The following is a 21,244-nucleotide window of genomic DNA, read 5'->3' as shown; positions in this document are numbered from 1 at the left end:
TGGGAATTTCTCTTCGGAGATTAATAAAGTATCTGTCTATCTATCTATTGTGAATCATTCCAATTGTAAATGTCACTGACTGTGGTCAGTTTACTGTTTCCCTCCTATGAAAGTTTGATGTTTCCGTGTAATTGCTCGACAGTATGACCTATGGAGCAAACCAGAACTTTTAAATGAGACACTGCACTGCTCATCGGTGTTTAGCTCCTGAGAGCTTGGTAACAGCGGATGAAAATATCTTCTATGTGAGCCTCCGTGGCAATCCAGTAAATTACCCTGCTCCACACCCCCTGGAAGCTGCAGCCTTTTAAATCCTGTCTTTGATGGCGAATTCATGAATCGAATACTACTTTGAACTGGATATCAAATGCATTTGACATATGACTTCTCACCAGCGTGTTTGTGTCCAAATTTGCATGTGCCTGTTACGACGGCATTTGGAGCCAAAACAGCTGATGAGAATGTTGATAACAATGCCGGGTTAATGGTGCGTCGACTGAAAACGTGATGATGCATTCGTGATGTGTGTTTCTGTGGACAGAAAAACAACAATATGGAAAAATAAATCACATGCTGTTGTGATGTACGAAAGGTCAATAGAGCGTTAAAACAATGCATTAAAAGTCATACTCAGATAGCTCTGCTCCTTTAGACCTATGATTCAGACACCACTTTTTCTGCACCTGCAAAATGTAGCAGCCAGTAAACAGTTGTGAATTGCTGTATGCATTTTGTATTGCCAAAAAGAGTGGCTGCTTTGCGTTCCAAAATTATAGTTATGACATGTCATTGCTTTATCGCAGGCGATACAGCACTGAGAGATTTCCGCAAGCTCCAGCAGGAAAATTACTGCTAAATAGAGAAACTGTTAATATGCAAACAGAGCACAAAAGTTGTGTTTGCTTTATTATTTCTGTGTTGTAACAATATTTTCCAGGCAATTAATTTTATGCCGTTGGGGAGCTGTGGAGGATCACGTATTTGTGGGGTGAGTATTTCAGTCATGCCCATAAAATCATCTTGTGTGCAGTTGGTTTGTTTCATTTGAGTGAAATACATTAGCTTTGGTTTGTGAAACTACATGGAGTAAAATGCACCACCTCTAAAAGTGTGCATAAGTGTTAGTGGTTAGTGCAGGATCGCTTCCAGCTTGGGGCAGTTTCTGTAGTTTCTATGGCCAACAACATCTCCCATCTGCAGATTTCATGTGGCCCCGTAATGTAGATCAAAGGACAGCTATAGCAGGTGAAGAATTGTGACACTGTGCTGTGGCAAACTGATGGGAATTGCTCTGCTATCATACACTTCTGAATGATGATAATAAATGGAAACCGACCAGTCACTAATTCACAAGCATACACACAAATTAGCAACATTTTCGTAATGAATTTGACTTTGCTTATCCTTCCCCAGTCAAATAAAACAATGGAACCAAACTGAAATTGCTGAACTTATTCCTGCCACTGGTTATTTAGTCCACAACAACATCACACACCCTTAAACTTCACACTTTGAACTTACCTTTGAAACTTTTGAATTGGATTCAAGGCAGACTCCAAATCAAATGGCGCATCACATATGAATTTGGACCAATTATTCAAGTGTAAATAGAAAGTCAGTGTAATGGAGGCACACACGGATTGTTTTAGTTATTGGAGGAGCTCCTGCTGGCCTCCTTGCTGCACCCCCCTTGTTATCTCAGCCGCTCTCTCATACTTATTCCCTTTGTTTTCTTTTGCTTCTGCCTCCTTCTCTTCTCCTCCCACATGTAAATGTAAATGAAGTTTCATCAGCACTCATTTAACATATTCTACATAAATAATTCACATGTAACATCTTTGTGAAAAAACAAGAAATAGACTAAGGCTTATGATATCTGTCTTATGAATGCATTCAGTAATCCGGGTCTCCGAGTCACAGCTCTAGCAAGAGTCACTGCATTGTTGTCTCACGGAGTGCAGCAAGTTTCTCAAGTCATGTAAATTCTTGACTGAAATTAACACCACAGATGTTTCATCATCATCATCATCAAACACCCAAGTAGAACACCACACAACACAAGCTGAGAGAGTTTCAGTGTGAAAGTGAAAGGCAGATTGGCCCAGGGTTAATAGTGAATGAGAAAATCATTCAGGCTGGTCAACCTGTTCTCCAAAGGGAGGTGGTGCCTTTCATAGTGGGAAGATGAACTCTGGTATGTCCCTTCAAGTTGTTTGCCAACCATAATGGCACCACTAAGCTTGGCTGTGATTTCAATCTCAGCGGGTGCTCTCGATGACTCAGATAATTCGAGGCTTGCTGACTCCTCTCCTCCTGCTTTGTTGTGTGCAGTAAGCATATTTGAGCTTCTGGGCCTTTTTTCTGTCCATTTTCTTCTCCACCTTATGCTGACATATTAGTGAACGTAACTGTCAAGTTTTCCGCAATACACAGGTAATGTGGAGCTGTGGCTTCACTTCTTAACCTCTTGAGACCCAAGCTTTCCATCCTCACCCACTTGCCGCGGGGGCAGCAGCTTCAGAAGGCCGCGCCAAACGTCCTTCTCCTGGGCAACATCCACCAGCTCCAATTGGGGCATCCCAAGACGCTCCCAGGCCAGTGTAGAGATGTAATCCCTCCATCTGGTCCTGGATCTACCCCTCAGTCTCCTCTGGGCTGGCTGTGCCTGAAACACCTCTAAAGGAAGACGTCCAGGGCGCATCCTCATGAGATGCCCAAACCTCCTCAACTGACTCCTCTCAACATGGAGAGGCAGTGGCTCTATTCCGAGTCTCTCCCGAGTGACAGAACTCCCTATCTACAAGGGAGACGCCGCCACACATTGGAAAAAAAAAAAAAGAATTTCAGCCGCTAGTATCGGGGTGTCAATCTTTTCGGTCATGACCATGGGTGAGGGTATCTTGGGGTCTTGCCCACCCGAGAACAAGACCCCAAGATACTTAAAGTTCTCCACTTGAGGCAGGGACTCATTCCGTACCTTGTTTTTTTCCCCTTCCATTTTCTTCTCCACTTTTATGATGAGTGAATGTAACTGTCAAGCTTACCGCATTACACAGACTGTAGAACTGCGCTTCTTAACCTGTTGATATCCAAACTTTGGTCTAGAGTGTATATCTTACTTCTGTTACGTGATACAAGAGGTAAAAAAAACCCAAACTTTTGTTGTTGTACAAAAAGCTGTTTTTTTGAGAAAAATAATGAGCAATAAAGACGTTGTTTTATGTGATAAATCACTCAAAGAAATGTAAAAATAAAAATAAAATCAATGTCTGTAAATGCGGGCCTGAAATGATTAATATATATTGTCATGCATTGCATTCCCCATTCGACTATATATTACATACAGATTACTTTATTCATATAGTTTGTGTGCATGAGGCTAATTTGTGTTTCACTTTAACCTTACTTCACTCTCATTACACAGAGAAATGAGCGGATGGCCTGATGGGAAGACAACAGTAACAGTGGCATCGCTCACACTAGGAACTACACATACTGTAGTAGGCACAAGTAAATGCTGCAGCGACCCATGAAGGACCACGTTTGATAAACATTTCTGAGATGGAGCTGGGGCAAGGTGAAGGCACTTTGGCAAACCTACGACATACCTCCAATAGTATCTAAGCTATGCGCCATGTGTTACACCATAAAATGAATCGATGTGCATGAAGTGAGTCCTCAGCTGGATAAGCTTTCTTTTCAGTTTGAAATTTGAACAGTGCACTTGAAGACGAGGAAGACCCTGAGCAGAGGAATATAAAATTTAAAGGTTTTCAAGAAAAACTTGTGCTTGTGCCTCTTTAAACTCACCCTGCAACTGACCATGAACCATGCAGTCTTATTTAAATCTCTGCATCATTGATGTAGCATCTGTTTTAGTGAATAAATCAGCCCCTTTATCCCCCACATTGCTAACTCCTTCATTCACAAACATGCTCGTGTTTTGATTTTTTTTCCTTCTTGTTGGGTGTTTGTGCCGATGTGAGCTGTGTCTTCCTTGTGCAGTTCATCGGGTTTCTCCTTCAAGATAGAGTCATGCTCCGTCTCAACACCAGATTGTTTGTTTTGTCTCTGTGGTAAGCTCCAGGCCCTTTGGCTATTTTTATTGGATTTTTGCACTTGCTTGTTTTCTCCTGTGTGTCATCAGCTTTTTTTGTTCTCCTCAGTTACACTTTGCAGTCCAGCTTTGACATAGACACGTAGACTGACTCTGAAGGAAGAAATATAACCCACAACCTTACATGATGCCAAGTTCTGATGCATACGGATCTTATGCCATGAATCACTTTGGCTGGGATTCTTCAATCCTTCCTCACTGTTAAGGATGTCTATGTTTATGACAAAAATAAACATAAACAACATAAACAGTGCAAAACAAACAAAGCTATATTTCGCTTTTCCAGTCATCCCTGGAACAATGATGCGCTGTGAGCAATCTTCTGAATGTTTTATTTCCAGTTTCGTGAATAAATTATATCCCAAAAGTGAGTAGACATCAATGGTGAGTTGCAACAGACTTTTTTTGACAGTAAATGGAAGAAATAAATGTCATCAGTCAGGTGTGGTTAATCTTGAGGGAAGAACGGATGTTTTTTTTGTTTTTTTTTGTAGTTTCAGTTTTGTTGCAACAGCTTCCTGTTTTCTGGATTTTTTAACCTTACGTTTATGCCCTTGTGTTACAAGTTTAGGATCACTAACTCATAAGGATGGTGTTAGGGTTGGCACAGTCAGGTGATCTCAAGTCTAATACATTCACCATGTGAAACACTCATTTTGAATGTTTCTTGTGGAAGACAGGCTATTCCTCACCCATAAAAAGATCGTCCACAGAGTGACACCACAGTGGAACAAATCGAGGCTCTGTGACAGATAGTAGCAGACGCAACTTTAAGAACTGGAATCCTTTTTTGTTCCACTCTTTTTTCTGTTAATGATTGGTCAAAATGTGTGTCTAACCTGAGCGAAAGGGAGAGGGAGGGGTGCCTGAATCATGCGCTGGAGTTGCTCAGATGAGCAAGAGGAGAGGGTGACAGACAGACTCAGAGGCTATACGCTGGTGAGGTGAAGAAGAAGAAATGTAGAAATGTAAAGAGAAAGACAAATTCCTTGCTCATTTTAGCCCGATCAAGCAGACGGCACAAGTAGCTCAAGAACAGTCTTCAACATGCCTTGAACCACCAACAGACGACAGTGGCCATAAAATAAGTCTCACAAAATCATGAGTCTTATCTTTGATATCCAGCTACACTTTAACATTGTGCTTCAGTGTCAGTATATTGAATTTATGGGAAGATTACAACGAATTTAGACATTCATTTTCAATGTAGGACATGATTCTTAGCAAAAATCTATATTCAATATATTTTTAACAATCTTCACAATTTTCCACTTCACAATATCACTTATGCAAATTGCAAAATCCCCTTCTGTATTCACAAACCTTTTTAGTCTATTTCAGTCAAAGGCTTGTTCACGGCTACAGTAGTCGCCATGGCTGCCATCATCCATGCCAGCCGCAAAGCATTCATCAAAACCATCAAATCGGGGCTATTTTATGTACTTGTTTACTGTCTCTGTTGCTGGCTGCTTCAAGTACACACATTCACAGCATGATTACAGTGCAGACAGGATACATTTCCGCTTTCATTGCTGCCTTCAATCACTTCCATCATGCCAGTATAACGGCTAGATGTGATGTTTTCCCCTCTCGACATCACCAATCTGTCATGGTTCACTTTTGTTTTGGTTGGATTGGATTGTCGGAGGTTGGACTGTAACCTCCTGTGCTCTCCCTCCTTTGTTCACCAGGACTTGGTTATGGCACACACGTCTGGAACCACAGAGCAATCGAGCTTCAGCGTTCGCTGTGTAAGCTTCGGAGAACCAGGGTTATGTTTTGGTAACCCCAGGCTTCTCTTTGTTTTAAACCGTGTGGGTCAGAGCATCATGTGCTTGTTTGTCTGCTCTGACTTGTTATTTTCTGTACTGTGCAAATGTTCCTTGACTCGCTACGTGTGCTTCTATTCTGGATGGGTGGCAGCCCAGGTTGTCCTTACTGCCTGGCCTTATATGAGAATAGCATGTTTTATTAAACTGTTCATTTCAGTCTTGTGTGTAAGTCATCTTACTCTTCTGGCAACCACATTCACTTGGGCTCAGCCCATCGCAGTAACTCGCACAGTCCAATTGATAAGTAAGATGTCAGTGCTTTAAATTTTCTGATGCGAGGTATTTTTTAAGTCCAGAGATAGCGATTTCATTATCGCATCAATTCAACCAGAAATTCTGACCCAGATATCAAAGTTAGATTTAAATGTCCCTTTCAGAATAAAGCTGTCTCCGAAGCGCACAACTCCAATCACCATTCATACCATAGTGTCAATTTTCTGCAGAAGAGAAAGACAGGGATGATTCTGCTTACTGGGGAGTGAGGTTTGCAGCCGAAGCCAAGCAAAGAGGCCCAGACCTCCCTCTAGCATCCCTCTCACTGGCTGTAATAGCGTGTCTAGGGACTGCCACGTGGCTTCTTCCCAGTTGGACTACTGTACTCGCCGGGGAGGCATTTGAACAAGATGCCTGAGCCACCTTGACTCGATCTTCTCAAAAGCTGAGCTCTTTACCTCACTGGGAGATCCCAGCACCTGGCAGAGGAAACTCATTTTAGCAGCTTATATCTGCAGTATATTCTTTTGGCCTCAACTCAAAGCCAGATGAATGAATAAAGAGAATTCTCCATGACAGCCTGATTCAGCGTTGCTGTTAATATTGAGGCTGCAAATATACTGTACAGTGGAGAGTGTTTGGCCCTTCATGCATTCCTCCCACCTTTTACATCCTCACCGTTTTTCTTTATAGACAGACATGCTTAACCTAGATGCAAATTCAACAAATAGAGAGCACAATCTCAATGTTCTTCCCACAAACCCGATTGGAGGATGGAGTATGTCATGGTCCGCATTATGCGAAATAGATACGTTTACTAGACAAGTGTCAGGCAGGGACGAGGCAGGTCAACATGGGAATTTATTTATGATTAAAAAAAGATGCTGGACAGCCATTGGGCAACAAGAGTTTCTGACACTACAAAGAGGCAGGGGGCGTATTGAGGGTGAATGTATGTATAAATTCAGTAAGCAGGATTTTGACTAACCAGGAGGAGGCTATAGAGTGAAGAAGCTTCGTGAGTGGAGTTGGAATTCACTCACTAAAATTGAAAGTTAGTTTAAGAAATCCATCATTTATCCATCAGTACTTGTCTTTGTTAGTCTTTATCTTCTTTATCATAAACACACCTGAATCTTTAATGGAATTAAATTCAATTAGCACTTTATTTAAACCATTAACTGTTTAAATTGGCTGCTTTAAAGTTCCTCTCAAACATAATAAACCTGTATTTGAAATTCACAGAAACATCTTGAACAGTCTTTGAGTTCGTTCTTTGCACGCTGTCCAATTACTTTTTGACCAGTGAATCTTAAATGCAATCCAATAAAAGTCATGTTACTATCTTTGATCTGTGAGAGCAGCTGAAAGCCGGCTTGCTTTAAACAGCACCATGTTTGCTCCAGACATAATCTGATATCCATTCAAAAGGAAGGAGAAAACTATGATGAAACACGATGAATTTGATTTGTTTCTGACCTTCGTTTTTGTGATGTTGAGGTGGGCAGTGAAAAACGGTTCTTTTTCCTCGTGTGTAACCACACCGCAACAAAAGCAAAAAGACTCCAAAAAGAATTTAAAGACATTCCTTGTCAATACACTGCAAGTATGTTCTCCACTGTCGGGTTTGATCCACTATCGACGACCTTTTCTCCCACTGGGTATGTAGTGTATAGATCAGTGCGAGAGCAGCATTAGCATTCCATCATGGCTTAGAAGGGGATATCAGAAAGAGACATCAACAGCCGCACTAAAGATCAATACTCGCTCAGGGAGAACACTGAGCTGCTTCAAGAACTATACATGTGGTTCACTTAGAAAACACCTCGCTACATACTTTGGGAAATAAGGCATGAAATGAGAGTATTGTGACTATCAGCATCTATCTAAAAGACTCCTTTTTTGTTTCCCTCACTTGGCAAATGTTGAATGAAGCAAGAGATAGTAAACATCAAGGGCCTAGCCCACAGTAGCCGAAAAACAATATGTGGTTAACAATTACAAAATAAACAAATGATATCTTCCTTTTGTGTTTTACGCTGTTGCAGTTTGTCAAGTGGCAAACCAGGGTCTTAGCTTCAGCCTTGTTCTAGAACACACCCCGGCCAATAGAGTGGGACATGCTTGTAAACATGTCGAACTCAAACTTAACTTTATCACAGCACACACAACCAGTTAACAACGTTCCTGTCCATCAGAGAAAAAGGGCTTTAAACAAGGCTTTGACTAGTCCTTGGACAACTGACAACTTGCCGACATTTTCAAGCATATTGGTGGATGAAAACACCATACTGAACGCCTGTAACCCACTGATCCTAATAAACTCACCCACACCATCGTTTTGTAAATGTTGCATATATTGTACTGTATTGGTGCACTGTAATTTCCCATTATTGAAGCATCTATCCTCAGTATTAAAATCATGAAACATGACCATAAGGAGACTGGCTGCATCACTGAGATTAACATGGACACCTGCTTATTTGTCACTCAGTTACCTGAGTCTCAAATATATATCTGTCCCTGCTTTGTTTTCTGCCTTTGTATGAGCTTCTTTGTGTAAGCTTGTGCTTTTTTTCAGAAAACCATTTCAGATGACCATGGGAGCATTTTGTTTAACTTGGAGGTTAGTGAGCACTTTGTTCCCGACGCTCGGTTCAAAAGATTGTGGGTTATCGAGAAATCATTCGGGGCACAACGCCAAAGAGCCACCACAAGCTCATCCCATGGTTTCATCGGTGGATCACATACCTTCTATCTAGCCACTAGCTAGTGTGTACAATTTCAGAAATAATTGGGTACAGCTTTCAAACATGTTGATGTTTCAACATAATTTATCTATATTTCACTTTCAAAATTTTACAGTAAAGCAAGAGTAAGAAACAACCACGTCCAGTTTATCTATTTGTTCACTGATGAATGTAAAAAGTATACAAGTTGAACACCCATTTATTATTATTATAACATATTGAACCTGTATTATATATAAACACCTCTGTGTAAAAATCATTTTTCTCATCATCCCATTTTCTTCGCCATATTACTTTGCAAGACATTTATAGTCATAGATGCGTTGTTTTTCACTGAGACTTACAAAATGCATTAGTCATTATGGAGGTTTAAACCAAGAATTATCAAGCAATGTATCATTTTGTTACTTTGTTATAAACCATGAGGCGCAGCCAACTAACCGCTGATGTACAACCATTTGGCTGTGCTTCTTACACTGTAATGAAGAACCTCATTCACACTCATTTAAAACAAAAATATCTATATGATGATTATACAAAATAAAACTGATAATACAAAACATCTGAAAAGTTTTGAAAAGGCTGTTTAAATTGACTCCTTTGATACTTCAAATTCTCAAACGTTTTTCAATAAACGTCTTCAACGTGGGTCAGAACACTGACTTCCGCTCAAAGCCACACGAGTCTAGCACATGTAGGCATGTGTTTTCAATCCAAAAAGCAGGCAGTAATTGATGCCTTTGGGGCCGTGACACCCCGAGCCTCCATAATCCGCCCATCAATGGAAGGTTTGCCTCACGACCATTACTATTTATGAAGACAGTAGTTGGGTCTGTTGTTTCCAATGAATATAAATCCAACATGTGCTGTCCTCAAACTGTCAGCCCGATGCCGCTCCGCTGTTTTAATTCACAGCATTTAGAGGTGGCTGTTCACACGTGACCCCAAAAGCATAAATTGAGTAGGGGTTATGGGAATTAGGGATAGTCCAGCAGGGTTTAGTGTAAGGCCAATGCTGAGCTGCAAGTAAGAAGCTCTACAAGGCTGGCGGTGACATGCATATGTATCAATGTGTCCGGAAGCATTCGCCTAAAACAGCCATGGCTTCTCTGGAATTTAATGGTGGCACTGAAGCTGAACACCAACCAATTACTTAGCACTAAGCTTGGAGCAAATATACCAAGCGAAAAAAAAAGAAAGATAAAATAAAACCTACAAACCTTGCAAAAATCATACTCCCAAAATTATATTATTTATACCATATAACACGACTAATACTCATGACATTAATTTAAAAAATAATCTATTTAAATTGCAGAATTACAGAATGAGCTTAGCGTGGCATTATGTCCTAGGAATTGCAGAGTTGTAGTCAAAACACAGAAAACTCGAACAACGAGGTTAGCAGTTAACGTGTTTAATACAATGAACATCGTAACCATCGAAACTGAGGGCGTCGACACCAGAAGCGGCGCGAGGAGGACAAACACGAAGGGAAGAGGTGAAAACCTGAAACAGAAAAGCAGGTGTATTAAGTTCAAACCTGAAAATTGGGACAACAGAAACGCACTCGGAAACACTACTCACGAGGCTAATCTAAGACAAAGTGCTCGGTGGTGGTTCAACACACGCACATACACGAGGAATAAAATACCACACGGTAAAACCACACGGTAAAACACTCACATGTGATCGAGGAAGCTAAAATGGCGATAAAGGATTCAAAAGACGTGTATGTGGAAAACAGATATAAATAGAGGTTACAAGAGATCGGAGGGTCGAGAGAGAGAGAACGTTACCATTGGAACACGTGACCATCTGGCAACACAGACTGGAACCCAGGAGTAGAAATCCTTGCAGACTGATCAGTGGAATGAGATCCAGCTGCGCTGCCATTAAGCTAGAAATGAGGGGATGAGAAAAGGAAACAACAAACCGGAATACAGGAAGTAACAAAATAAAAGCACGCGGTAATTCAAAATATAACTTGTAATATGATTCTTGCCTCGGGCGAGAAAACGCAAATCCCTGATGAGCCCTGTGGAATGCACCTAGTAGTAGCCACTTCATTTTTCTTGTGATTCTCAGGATCAGAAATATGAATTTTGAGATTCTGAGATTCTGATATCGGATTCATTTGATGAGGGAACATACTTGCCTATTGTGCTGTATCGTAGCTTGAGAATAAATAATATAGCATGATTCATTTTTCTTCAAACTACAACATAGTGGAGTGCAGGTGGTTGCAGTTAAAAATGATTTAACTGTGTATATAATGTGAAAATTTATTCTAATTTCTTTTTGAAAGAAGTTATGTGAACCATGTCTCTGAAGTAGTTATACAAATGGTAATGCAAGGTTTCCCCATCCAAATCTCACTCATATCTTAAGGGCATCCTACCAAAGACAAAATTAGCGATTGTTTTGGATGTAGTCTTTTTCTTATCAACCAATTGAAGCAGAATGATGTGACGCATTGGAAGGTCAGAATCCCAAATCCATATCATATAAGCATAATCATGATCACTCGCCATAAAAATAATAAATAGAAATAAGGATAAAACAAATAGCTTCTTTCACAAAAGTGATGTGACGAAATAGACATGCACAAACCACACTGTCCTCAAAGAAGAACAAAGCTGACCAAATGAGGGAACAGCAACAGTGGGAAATGCTCGGCGGCGAATAAGGCAGCTCAACACCACTGTTGACACCAGGGATACACAGTTCATCAAGAATGCCACTTCACCTACTACTTCACATCCACAGCAGAACCTAAGGCCAAATATGGTGCATTATTATTGTGTGGGTGACGTAATTGGTATGACTTCTTCACATAGGTTTCATGCGCTTGCTGTGACCCTGTTGCCTGCAGGTGATCTGGCTCCCTTTGACTTGTACCATGCACTCACATTGAAAATGATCCTCTGATCTCCAGTGACTGTCCCTGGGGAATAAATGTAAAATTAGAAATCACAATGATATAAGCATAAACGCTAAGCTAAAACGATTCCTTTGTAGACATTTAAGGTTTTCAACTCTCAGTTATCATATATTTATTCATGTATTCATCCAGTTTATTTGTATTCCTAATTATTACAATTATATGTATTCATATTTTATTGTTTGAGTCCTTTTTTGACAAAAAAAAATCATCATCATCTTGTCGCAGTCGTCCTTCTCATCGCCATCTTCATCTTTACTACAGGATATGATTATAACACCTGCAGATTGTTTGTAGTATCAAGAAAATTAAAGGCATATAGAGAAAGGTGCACAGATCCCTTAGCAATATGTCACTTCTTGAATTCAGATTACCTCGGGTGCTCAATAATTTAAACCCATCTGGCAAGTTTTTGTATTTATTTTCATTCTGAACCCACGCTTAATTTGATGAGACTTCAACTCGGAAAATGTTAAATATGATAATGAACACAAGAAAATGCTTCACCCAGGAAACCTCTGTTGAAATGCGAATGGTACTCCACATCCTGACCTTTGTGGAAGCTGCTAGTTATCATTTTTTCAAGCCCAGCAACCTTTCTCTCCATCCGTCTGAAGGCTGGAGCCACAATTATCAGTCAAGCAGTGGGACGTGAGGATCATAACCCTATATGACACCTAAATGTATTGACAACACTGACTCACAGCAGGTTTACAGAGGAGAACCAGCGAAAACTTTTGGGCCATGAAAGTAGCAATGGATCAGGGATTCTGCTGGGTCCATTGTCAATGCTAAATAAAGGGCTTCCATTGTGAATCGAGGGTCAAGAGTTTCAGCATAATCATTTCCAGCCAATTATCCGACCGTTTGTAGATAATATCTCCGTGATCACTTCACTTTATTTCTTTCCAACGTTGACATTTGTTATGAAACAGAGGGAGGCTTTTCCTGGCAGTTTAAATTTAGAATGAGCCAGAGCTTGGGGTGTTGATATTATGCAGCCGCTGCATGCAGGAGCCACATCATCCCAGAAACAGACTGGAAAATAGGAGCCCACACAATGGATCTCTACGATGATGATAAAAAAAGGGACATAATGTTGCAGAAAGCCTTGAATGTCACCGCTCTCACTCTCCCATGATGACTTGATTCCCAATAAAGTCAGTGGTGCCACGTAAATCTTTGCATCCCTGTGGTCATCCAGACAATTTAGGTCTGTAAAATGAGTGCATTCTGGGAACATCACTAAATAAATGTATCAATAGGGCCAATAATTTATAAAGCCCCTAACCAAAGTGTATTTCGTCCAAAACTTGACTGGTAGTCAACTACAACTAGAGACGTCTTCGATGAAAGGCATTAGCCTCTGGATATAAAGTGAGTTTCAAGTCAGTGGCTTGGACATACATACAAAGAGGAATGAATTGAATACAGAATACATCACAACTGAATCAGAATTTAAATTCATGGTGGCTGAAGGTAAAACAAAAAATATCGGGTATGACTCCCATTAGCTGCAAGGGATGTATATCTGTATATCTTGGCAATGACTTTAACCTGTGATGGGTGAATTCTCCTGCAGGGCTCAGAAGACCCTGGTGGTTCATCTTCCCAGTCCCCTCCTTCATCATGCTCAAAGCTCTCAGCTTAAAGTACAAGTTTGCAAAGTTTTAAACAAATATTGACGTTTATACTGGTTATTGGATGAACCCCTTGCATGCTAATGTCTTTCATCAATTTCATTTAAGAGAAAGCAGCAGCGCCCAAAGTTCAGGAGAAAGACTTACGGGGTTCAAGCTCATTAATACATTCAGAAGTGAGCGAACACTGAGCCCTTGAGGCACAAGTGTTGAAAATGGGTTTTCCAATTAAATTAGAGCTGCTCAACTCAGAAATTCAGAAATGTATTCATTTGTTTTTAAGTGTGAAACAGGGTGGATGGTGATTCAATATTTTGGAGAGGGAAGGGAGAATTTTTAATAACATTCAAGGTGTCATATTGGTATCACTTTGAATAAATATTGCTGCAAATCATTTAATGACGGCATTTGGAAACAAACAACGAACGATCAATTTTGGCATTTATGAATTTTAACCTTTTCATCTTCACACGTTTATTTGATAACGATGGATAATTGGATAATTTTGACCATATTTGAAGTGTTCATTATTCCTGAAAATGTACTATTAATCTGTGTATTTTACATTTAAAATAATTTATTTTCTTTAGATTTTTTTCAGTTGGGTGAAGCTTGTTTTCTGTCTATAGTAATGAATATCATGCAAAGATTTTTGCAACTTACTTACTCAACAATATTACTGTCATGATCCATTGTTATTCTGCTTTATGTCCTTTGGTTTCTTCATTTCTTATATATATATATATATATATATATATATATATATATATATATATATATATATATATATAGGCTTTGTCTTTCTGTATGGAGGCTGAGTTCATACAGAACTCAGCCTCCATACAGGCTGAGTTCTGTATGAACTCAGCCTGTATGAGTTCATATATATATATATATATGGACCCATATATATATATATATATATATATATATATATATATATATATATATATATATATATATATATATATATATAAGGTTTGTTACCATGGGGAATTTATATATATATATATTCCCCATGGTAACAAACCTACATCTTCAGTTAACCAGCACTTACTTCTGTTCAGGGCTGCGTGGAGCCTATCCCAGCAGTCGTTGGACTCAAGGGAGGAATGCATTGTGGACAGGTCGCCAGTCCATCACAGGGCACACACACCTTGGAGCACTTCCAACCTTGTGAGCATGTCTTTGGACTGTGGAAGGAAACCGGAGAACCTGGAGAAAACCCAAGCAGACACACAGGGAGAACATGCAAACTCAGAAACACACAAAGGCCACCGACCTGACCTGGGAATCGAACCTGCAACCTTCTTGCTGCAAGTTGAGGGTATTTTAATATTTTATTGTTTTAGCTAAACATTTTTTAAAGAATGAATTTGTAAGTACGAGTCAGTATAATGACCAACTGACTGGAAGAAACAAACCTCTCTAAGACCTCTCTAATTTGGAAAATATTCCTTCCTCATTTTGTTATGCATGGAATGATTGCGGTAATTATTGAGCCTTATTACTACATCAGCATGGATTAAAATTCACTTCTCCATCTCCTGGATGTATGGTGCAACTTTGCTGTTGCACTTCTGACAGCAGTTGCTACAAATGAACTCAGCCTCCATACAGAAAGACAAAGCCTTTACACTTGAATTTAGTGTGAGTCCCGATAGCACAGTTGGTTACTACTTTGATCACTGGAGATGGAGACATGTGGTGCGTACAAAGGTGAGGTGTAGAAAGGAAACATGAGGGACTGGTACTTTTGGAAACCGAGAGTGATACTGTCATTGGTGAGTCTCAACATTGTGTCTCACTGTGCTCAGTGGTAAAGTCGATCACAGGAAGTCCGCACTTTCTTTTTCCTTATTCCACTGGTGTTCAGAAAACACGGGATCATTAGCTACATCTGAGTTTGATAAATGTTAAAATACAGTGTAGTTAATCTCCAACCAACCATACTGTTAAACAATGAAAAGAAATAAAAGCCTGAATTCTTACTTGAGTTGATCTGCTGCTGCTGCGAAAGTAAGTTTCTGATTTTGCTGACTGATTGATTCCCTCCGGCATGAGGATTATTGTATTTCCATGGTTTGCTCGCTCACTGTGCACTTTCACTTCAGCAATATATCATGAGCTACAGCAAAAAGATGCATTGTTGGCCGGAACAGCAAGATGGTGAGGTCCAAAAAATAACAGAAAAAAACAACAAACTTGTTGTATAGGGCACTTCAGCTCCAATGTTCTATATTTTACCCCTCAGAAGGTTCCTGTGCCATTTTTGGTACTGGCAGTGTTCCCCGAGGGTGTAAACACAGCCTTGGGATTCAGGAGGTTTGATTTCTGTCTCCCCTTATATTCTGAACATTTGATGCTACTCACATTTTTGCAGTTGTCGCTAAAAGCTGCAGGGAACAACAGCCCTACAATTTCACAAACAATCTGTGCCTGCTGCAATTTGTCCATCTTTTGGGCTTAATAATGGTGATCAAAAGAGTGGAAGAAGACACAAGTGAAGTGAAGCAGATCAAGTCATGACTTTCATGCCATCTATAAACGAGGCTTACAGATACCCAATGAACCACGGTACATGGGCTTTTCAAAGGGGGGATGTGGATTTATTCAGTCAGAGACATGACCAGGACCAGACGCTAATATTGAATAACTTCTTGGGGACATTTATTTTCAGATCTAAAAGAAAATCTAAAATCTGGAAATTGAACTTCTCGAAGAAATCAGGGCTGTAAGCGGGACTGTATTATTTCTGTGATCATCCAAAAGCACAGCATGTGTTTTCACTGGAACACATTGACGTGTATGGATGCGAACACAATGAAAATGCCCCTCAACGTCATTGGCTTGCAAAATAAACACAATTTCGAGTCTCCTCTTGGAAGTAATTCTTCTCTTACGGAGGTAAATTCATTCTTTCTTCTCTGCAGTGGCTGAGAGGAAACAGCGTCTGCTGACTGCTTTACACAAACAATATCAGAGTGTGGGGGCAAAGCAATAAATCATCTTCCTTGACACATCAACAGGTAAGGTGTCTGTACCTGCAGAGTGCAATTTCTGTAAAGGTCTTTGTATGAATAAATGTGTTTTTTAACTAGTGTCCCTTTTCTGTCAATGTGAATTATTTTTTAAGAAAAATGCAAACAATCCTTGCATCTGACATTTCTAAAACCTTAGACTACTTGGACTGTAATCTTTAATTTAGCTTCAGTCTGTGTCTATATGTTTATCCATTATTTAGACATATATCAATTCACAAGCAGAGAGTCAAACAGATGCAGATGCAGAGATGCTTTGGGAAGCCCACAGGCCAGAGCATGCATGCATTTTTATTCGACTTATTGTGAACACATTTATTATTTTCCCATAAAATTGATTTATAAACGTTTTACTTACAGTATTTAACCGAATGTGTGACTCACAAATTAGTCTTTTATATGTACAATACTAAAAATATAAATAGAAATGATCCATTCCGCTTTAGATACAATTAAAATGTAACACCTTTTTTATTAAGTGCCAGTTTTAAAGACATATATGCTCACTCAATGGCGTTTTAATCTGCGCCAAGGGTGTTTCATTAGAGTTGCTGAGACAAACGGCTTCTGAATAAATGTTCCATAAAATAGGATGACTCAGACTTTCCCTCAGTAATCTACTCTGAGGATTGAGACACAGAGAATATTGGGTAACTGCATGTAGGCAGGCAACTTGGCTGTCATTTTTAAAGATGACGCAACTGAGGCTCTGAAGACGTCTTCAAGACATGTGTAGATAATGATAATATTTTGGGCATTTGATGAAAGGGGATTACAAGGGATTATTAGACAGATTAGAATTATTCCTGGACAGTGGCAACAATGTTATGACGATGAGTTGAAGCACGGAATGGTATATAGCACTCTTTGATGGTAACTTGACTCATACATGACTAAGTCAACTGACGTTGCAAGCTGTATGTAAAATGCCATCTCACTGTTGTTGGGTGGTAACTCTGTCATTCTCAAGTTACGGACCTGGGAGGTTGAGGGCTCCTCGCTGTTCCTATCTTGCTGTTCCCAGGATTACCTTCTTCTGGACTGATGCCTCAGATGCTGGGATCTGCTGGAGTCACTCTCCCAGTTTGGGGGTCACCGACCAGAAAGCTTCTACCATCATGGTAACCCTCTTTTGGCGTAGAAGTCAAAGTCCCACAGTATCTTAGCCTTGCTCTTCATAGTGCACACATACTGGTATGTTCCATTTGAGTACTCCTAGTCTGTAACAATTTTCCTGTGCACTATCCTAGCTGATCCTGGTTGCATCACACACCCTCTTACTATATGCTGGATTGTCGGGTCAGCTCTACTGTGATAGATCCTGCCCTCCCCTGGTGCTTTGGGCCTGTTCCTGTGTTGCCATGACCAGTGCCTCTGTGATGTCTATCAGTCCAGCATGTCCAGCCATTGTTCTTCCTGGTCTTCCTGATGTCTGCCATTTCCTCTATCTGATGACGCCGCATGCCATGTAAGGGCTTGTCCTTCCATGTTGCCTCCTCCCCCTTCTCACCCACATCAGGTTTCTGCTATCTGGTATTCACTGATCAGTTCATCTTTAGGGAGCATTTCCTGATTCACCCTGGATTTTTGATGTTTCATCCTGAACTGTGTCTCTGATGCTTGGTAGAACCTGGCCCAACTCTTACTGCTTTAGGGTACAGCCTTAGGGTGCTGGACTGGAAACCCTCCGAGGATGATCCCCTCCTCATGATTTCCATTGGCCTGTGGGATCCCAAGGTATTTATAGCTTTCCTGCCCCTGGTTGGTGAACACTTTCAGTTCTGGTCGTCTTGCCTTTTCCTGGACATGATCCAGTCACATTTGTGTAATCTAAAATATATAATATACATAAATCCTCACTGTAGATCTGGGTGGTGTAGATCAGTGAGTCCATTGGTCACTCATTTATTATTATTATTATTATTATTATTATTATTGTTGTTGTTGTTGTTTTATTATCATTATTAGCTTCTTCCTCTCTTCCTACTTTATTTTATTTTATTTTATTTTATTTTATTGACAGCACTTTATTCCGAAGCACTTTCCCAGTTGGTGGGATCCCGACTGACCATGGCAATAAATTTGATTCTGATTCCGATTCTGAAATAAATCGGATTCTGATCAGCAAACTGTGGAACTGTAATAATAATAATCGTCGTGACACCAGCACTTTCGTCAGTAATTTATTAAATCGATATAAGATCCTCGAGTATTGTGTTGCTTGCTCAAGTTTTATTTGGAAAGGTACATGTCACGTAGCACATTTATATTTTCTTTACTGTGGAAGATGAGCTTGATTTAGATCGTTGTAGTGCGTTTCAAAAGTGACGAAAGTGCCGTTCTCTCACTCGCATGTTCCCAAAATGGCTACCGACAGCACGTAGAATGTGTGCTAGAGGAAAACATTACGGACTTTTGCAGAACCTGGGCCACATTGCTTAAATGGAATAACCTGAAATGATCTACATTACTTTGAGATTAGTATACGTTTTATTTTGGTGAGCCATTCCGAGATGCATCGTCGCGGGGGAACCAAGACAGACCCGAACAACAAGCCGGTGACGAAGGATGTTAGCGACAGCGACAAGTACGCCGACCTCTTGGTGTTCGGATATGCCTGCAAACTGTTTCGGGACGACGAACGAGCTCTTTACCACGATCAGGGAAAACATCTCATCCCATGGATGGGGGACAAGCGCCTCATGATTGATAGGTCGGTTGAACATTTTGACCGAAACAGTATGCTAACCGTCTGTGTTGTGCATTAGCTTGTTGAAAAAGTCAGAGACGACTCAGAAAAGCTTTCAAATGGCAATAAATGTTTGTTCTGTCCACTCACATGTATTGCAACAATACTATATGGTCAACTGTTATTAAAATGGTTCAAATGCTAAGATGAAAACTCCCCCTTGCCTTTGTTTGGCCTTGGTTCAAAATCTGAGTACATATCAACCAACTGCTCAATCACCAAAGGACTTTGACATCCAAGTTCAGTTAAACTGTCAAAGTGCTTCTGCACCGCCATCGCCATTTTCGCTACATGTATTAAATGTAGATCCCAGAACTTCTGTTTAGTATTCAACGCATCGATTGACAATGGCGATTATACTTAATGTGTCTACAAGAGTGCATTAATGTCGTAATTATAATATATATTCTTTAAGGTGGACTTTTCATCTTGGTATCTTGCAGGAATTACCTCTGGTATTTACTTTTATTTTACTTTTTTTTTTTTTTTTACTTGGCATATTGACACGTTTGTGTCAAAACTTTCTCAGTAAAGCCAGAGTTTATTTCAACATGAACGCCACTGCAGCATCTGAGGTTGCTCACAGTATCATTTGACCATTAAACGTGATGTAAAGGTTCTAGTTGACTATATTTAAACGTGTCAATGACTGTGGTTTACTCAGCTCAAACTGCAGTGGCCCACATACATATGTTTATGCCCAGCTTCTGTATGTGTCTTTATCACATAACCCAGTTTCCTCCACAGCAAGGTAGGCTTAAAGGGTCCTGCCAAACCCTGAATGCCAACCACAGCATCCCGTTTCTTTGTCTGCGTGAAGAAACCCCAACTGAGATGTGGCCTAGAGGGACGCACCCAGGAAAATGCTGTCCATTTGAATTCTTACGGATAGGTATTTATGTACTCGGGTTTGTGTGAATGTAACTTTCTTTACAGATGTAGAAGTATTGATCAGTGTTACAGGGGGGAGTTAACCCTGTAAGGTAAGGGGATGTTGCTTTGTTTGTTTCCCATTATGACTGCTGGTTTGTTGTATGTTAATGTAATTAAAATAATTGTCCAGTCTTCCGAGTACCATATTTAAAGCAAAACATTATTATATTTGTATGACGCTCTACTTTAGCAGAATAGATGTGTGTTACTCAAGTGACAATTTAGGTTATTTTCCCCCCATCTTTGGTAAGTAGGTCCAAATGTATTAAAAGTTTTCTTCCTATCCTCTAATGCTAAATATCATCCAACAGATATGACGGCCGTGGTCACTTGCATGACCTCTCAGAATATGACAGCGGCTCATGGAACACTTCCTACCAGTTGTCTGAGGAAGAAGCAAGAATTGAAACACTGTGCGATGAAGAGAGGTACCTGGCACTGCACACGGACCTGCTGGAAGAAGAAGCCAGACAAGGTTTGTTTGTAAGCTTTATTTATTCATCTCAGAAACTTTAAACTCCATTACGGGTACATCCCTGGGGTGTCGGCAGAAACTTCTGAGGTACTCTATTCCATGTTGTTGCCTGCTGAGATGAAACACTTTGGCCTTTAGAGACTTAGAATTAGACTTGCTTTATTGTCTTTATTGTCACTATATGATGGCAACAAAATTTCGGTCTGAGGCCTCCGGTTTCTAAAAACAAAACTATACGTCCAAAAATAAATAAATAGATAAATAATAATAAAATAATAATAATAGATAAATACTAGTCCAGAAGATGTACAAATAAACAAATAAACAGTATTGCAGCTACTGTCTAACATTCAGCAGCCTGACAGCACCAGGAACGAAACTATTCCTGAATCTGGTGGTTCTGCATCGGATGCTGCGGAACCGTCTGCCGGATGGCAGGAGGGAGAACGGTGCATAGTGGGGATGAGTAGAGTCCGCGATGATCTTTGGTGCCCTGGATAAGCAGCGAACATCTGCTATATCCTGGATGGCAGGGAGCGGGGTCCCGATG

The 21,244-nt window shown here is 40.2% G+C and overlaps 1 protein-coding gene across 2 annotated transcripts in view; it reads left to right on the top strand.

Moving 5' to 3' along the window:
• The first annotated feature begins 18,897 nt into the window (after positions 1 to 18,897).
• The window catches only part of sfswap (splicing factor SWAP), a 33,792-nt gene continuing 31,445 nt past the window's right edge, over positions 18,898 to 21,244 (top strand). For both annotated transcript variants that reach the window (XM_053878250.1, XM_053878242.1), the window contains exons 1-2: positions 18,898 to 19,250; positions 20,531 to 20,694. In XM_053878250.1, coding sequence (XP_053734225.1) covers positions 19,051 to 19,250; positions 20,531 to 20,694 — 364 coding nt within the window. In that variant the 5' untranslated portion in view covers positions 18,898 to 19,050. The remainder of the gene's footprint in view (positions 19,251 to 20,530; positions 20,695 to 21,244) is intronic.

This window comes from Synchiropus splendidus, chromosome 1 (genome assembly GCF_027744825.2).
Source record: "Synchiropus splendidus isolate RoL2022-P1 chromosome 1, RoL_Sspl_1.0, whole genome shotgun sequence".
In the NCBI taxonomy this organism is placed as follows: domain Eukaryota; kingdom Metazoa; phylum Chordata; class Actinopteri; order Syngnathiformes; family Callionymidae; genus Synchiropus; species Synchiropus splendidus.
The sequence above is the reverse complement of the archived record's forward strand: the minus strand, read 5'-3'. Positions and strand labels throughout refer to the sequence as shown.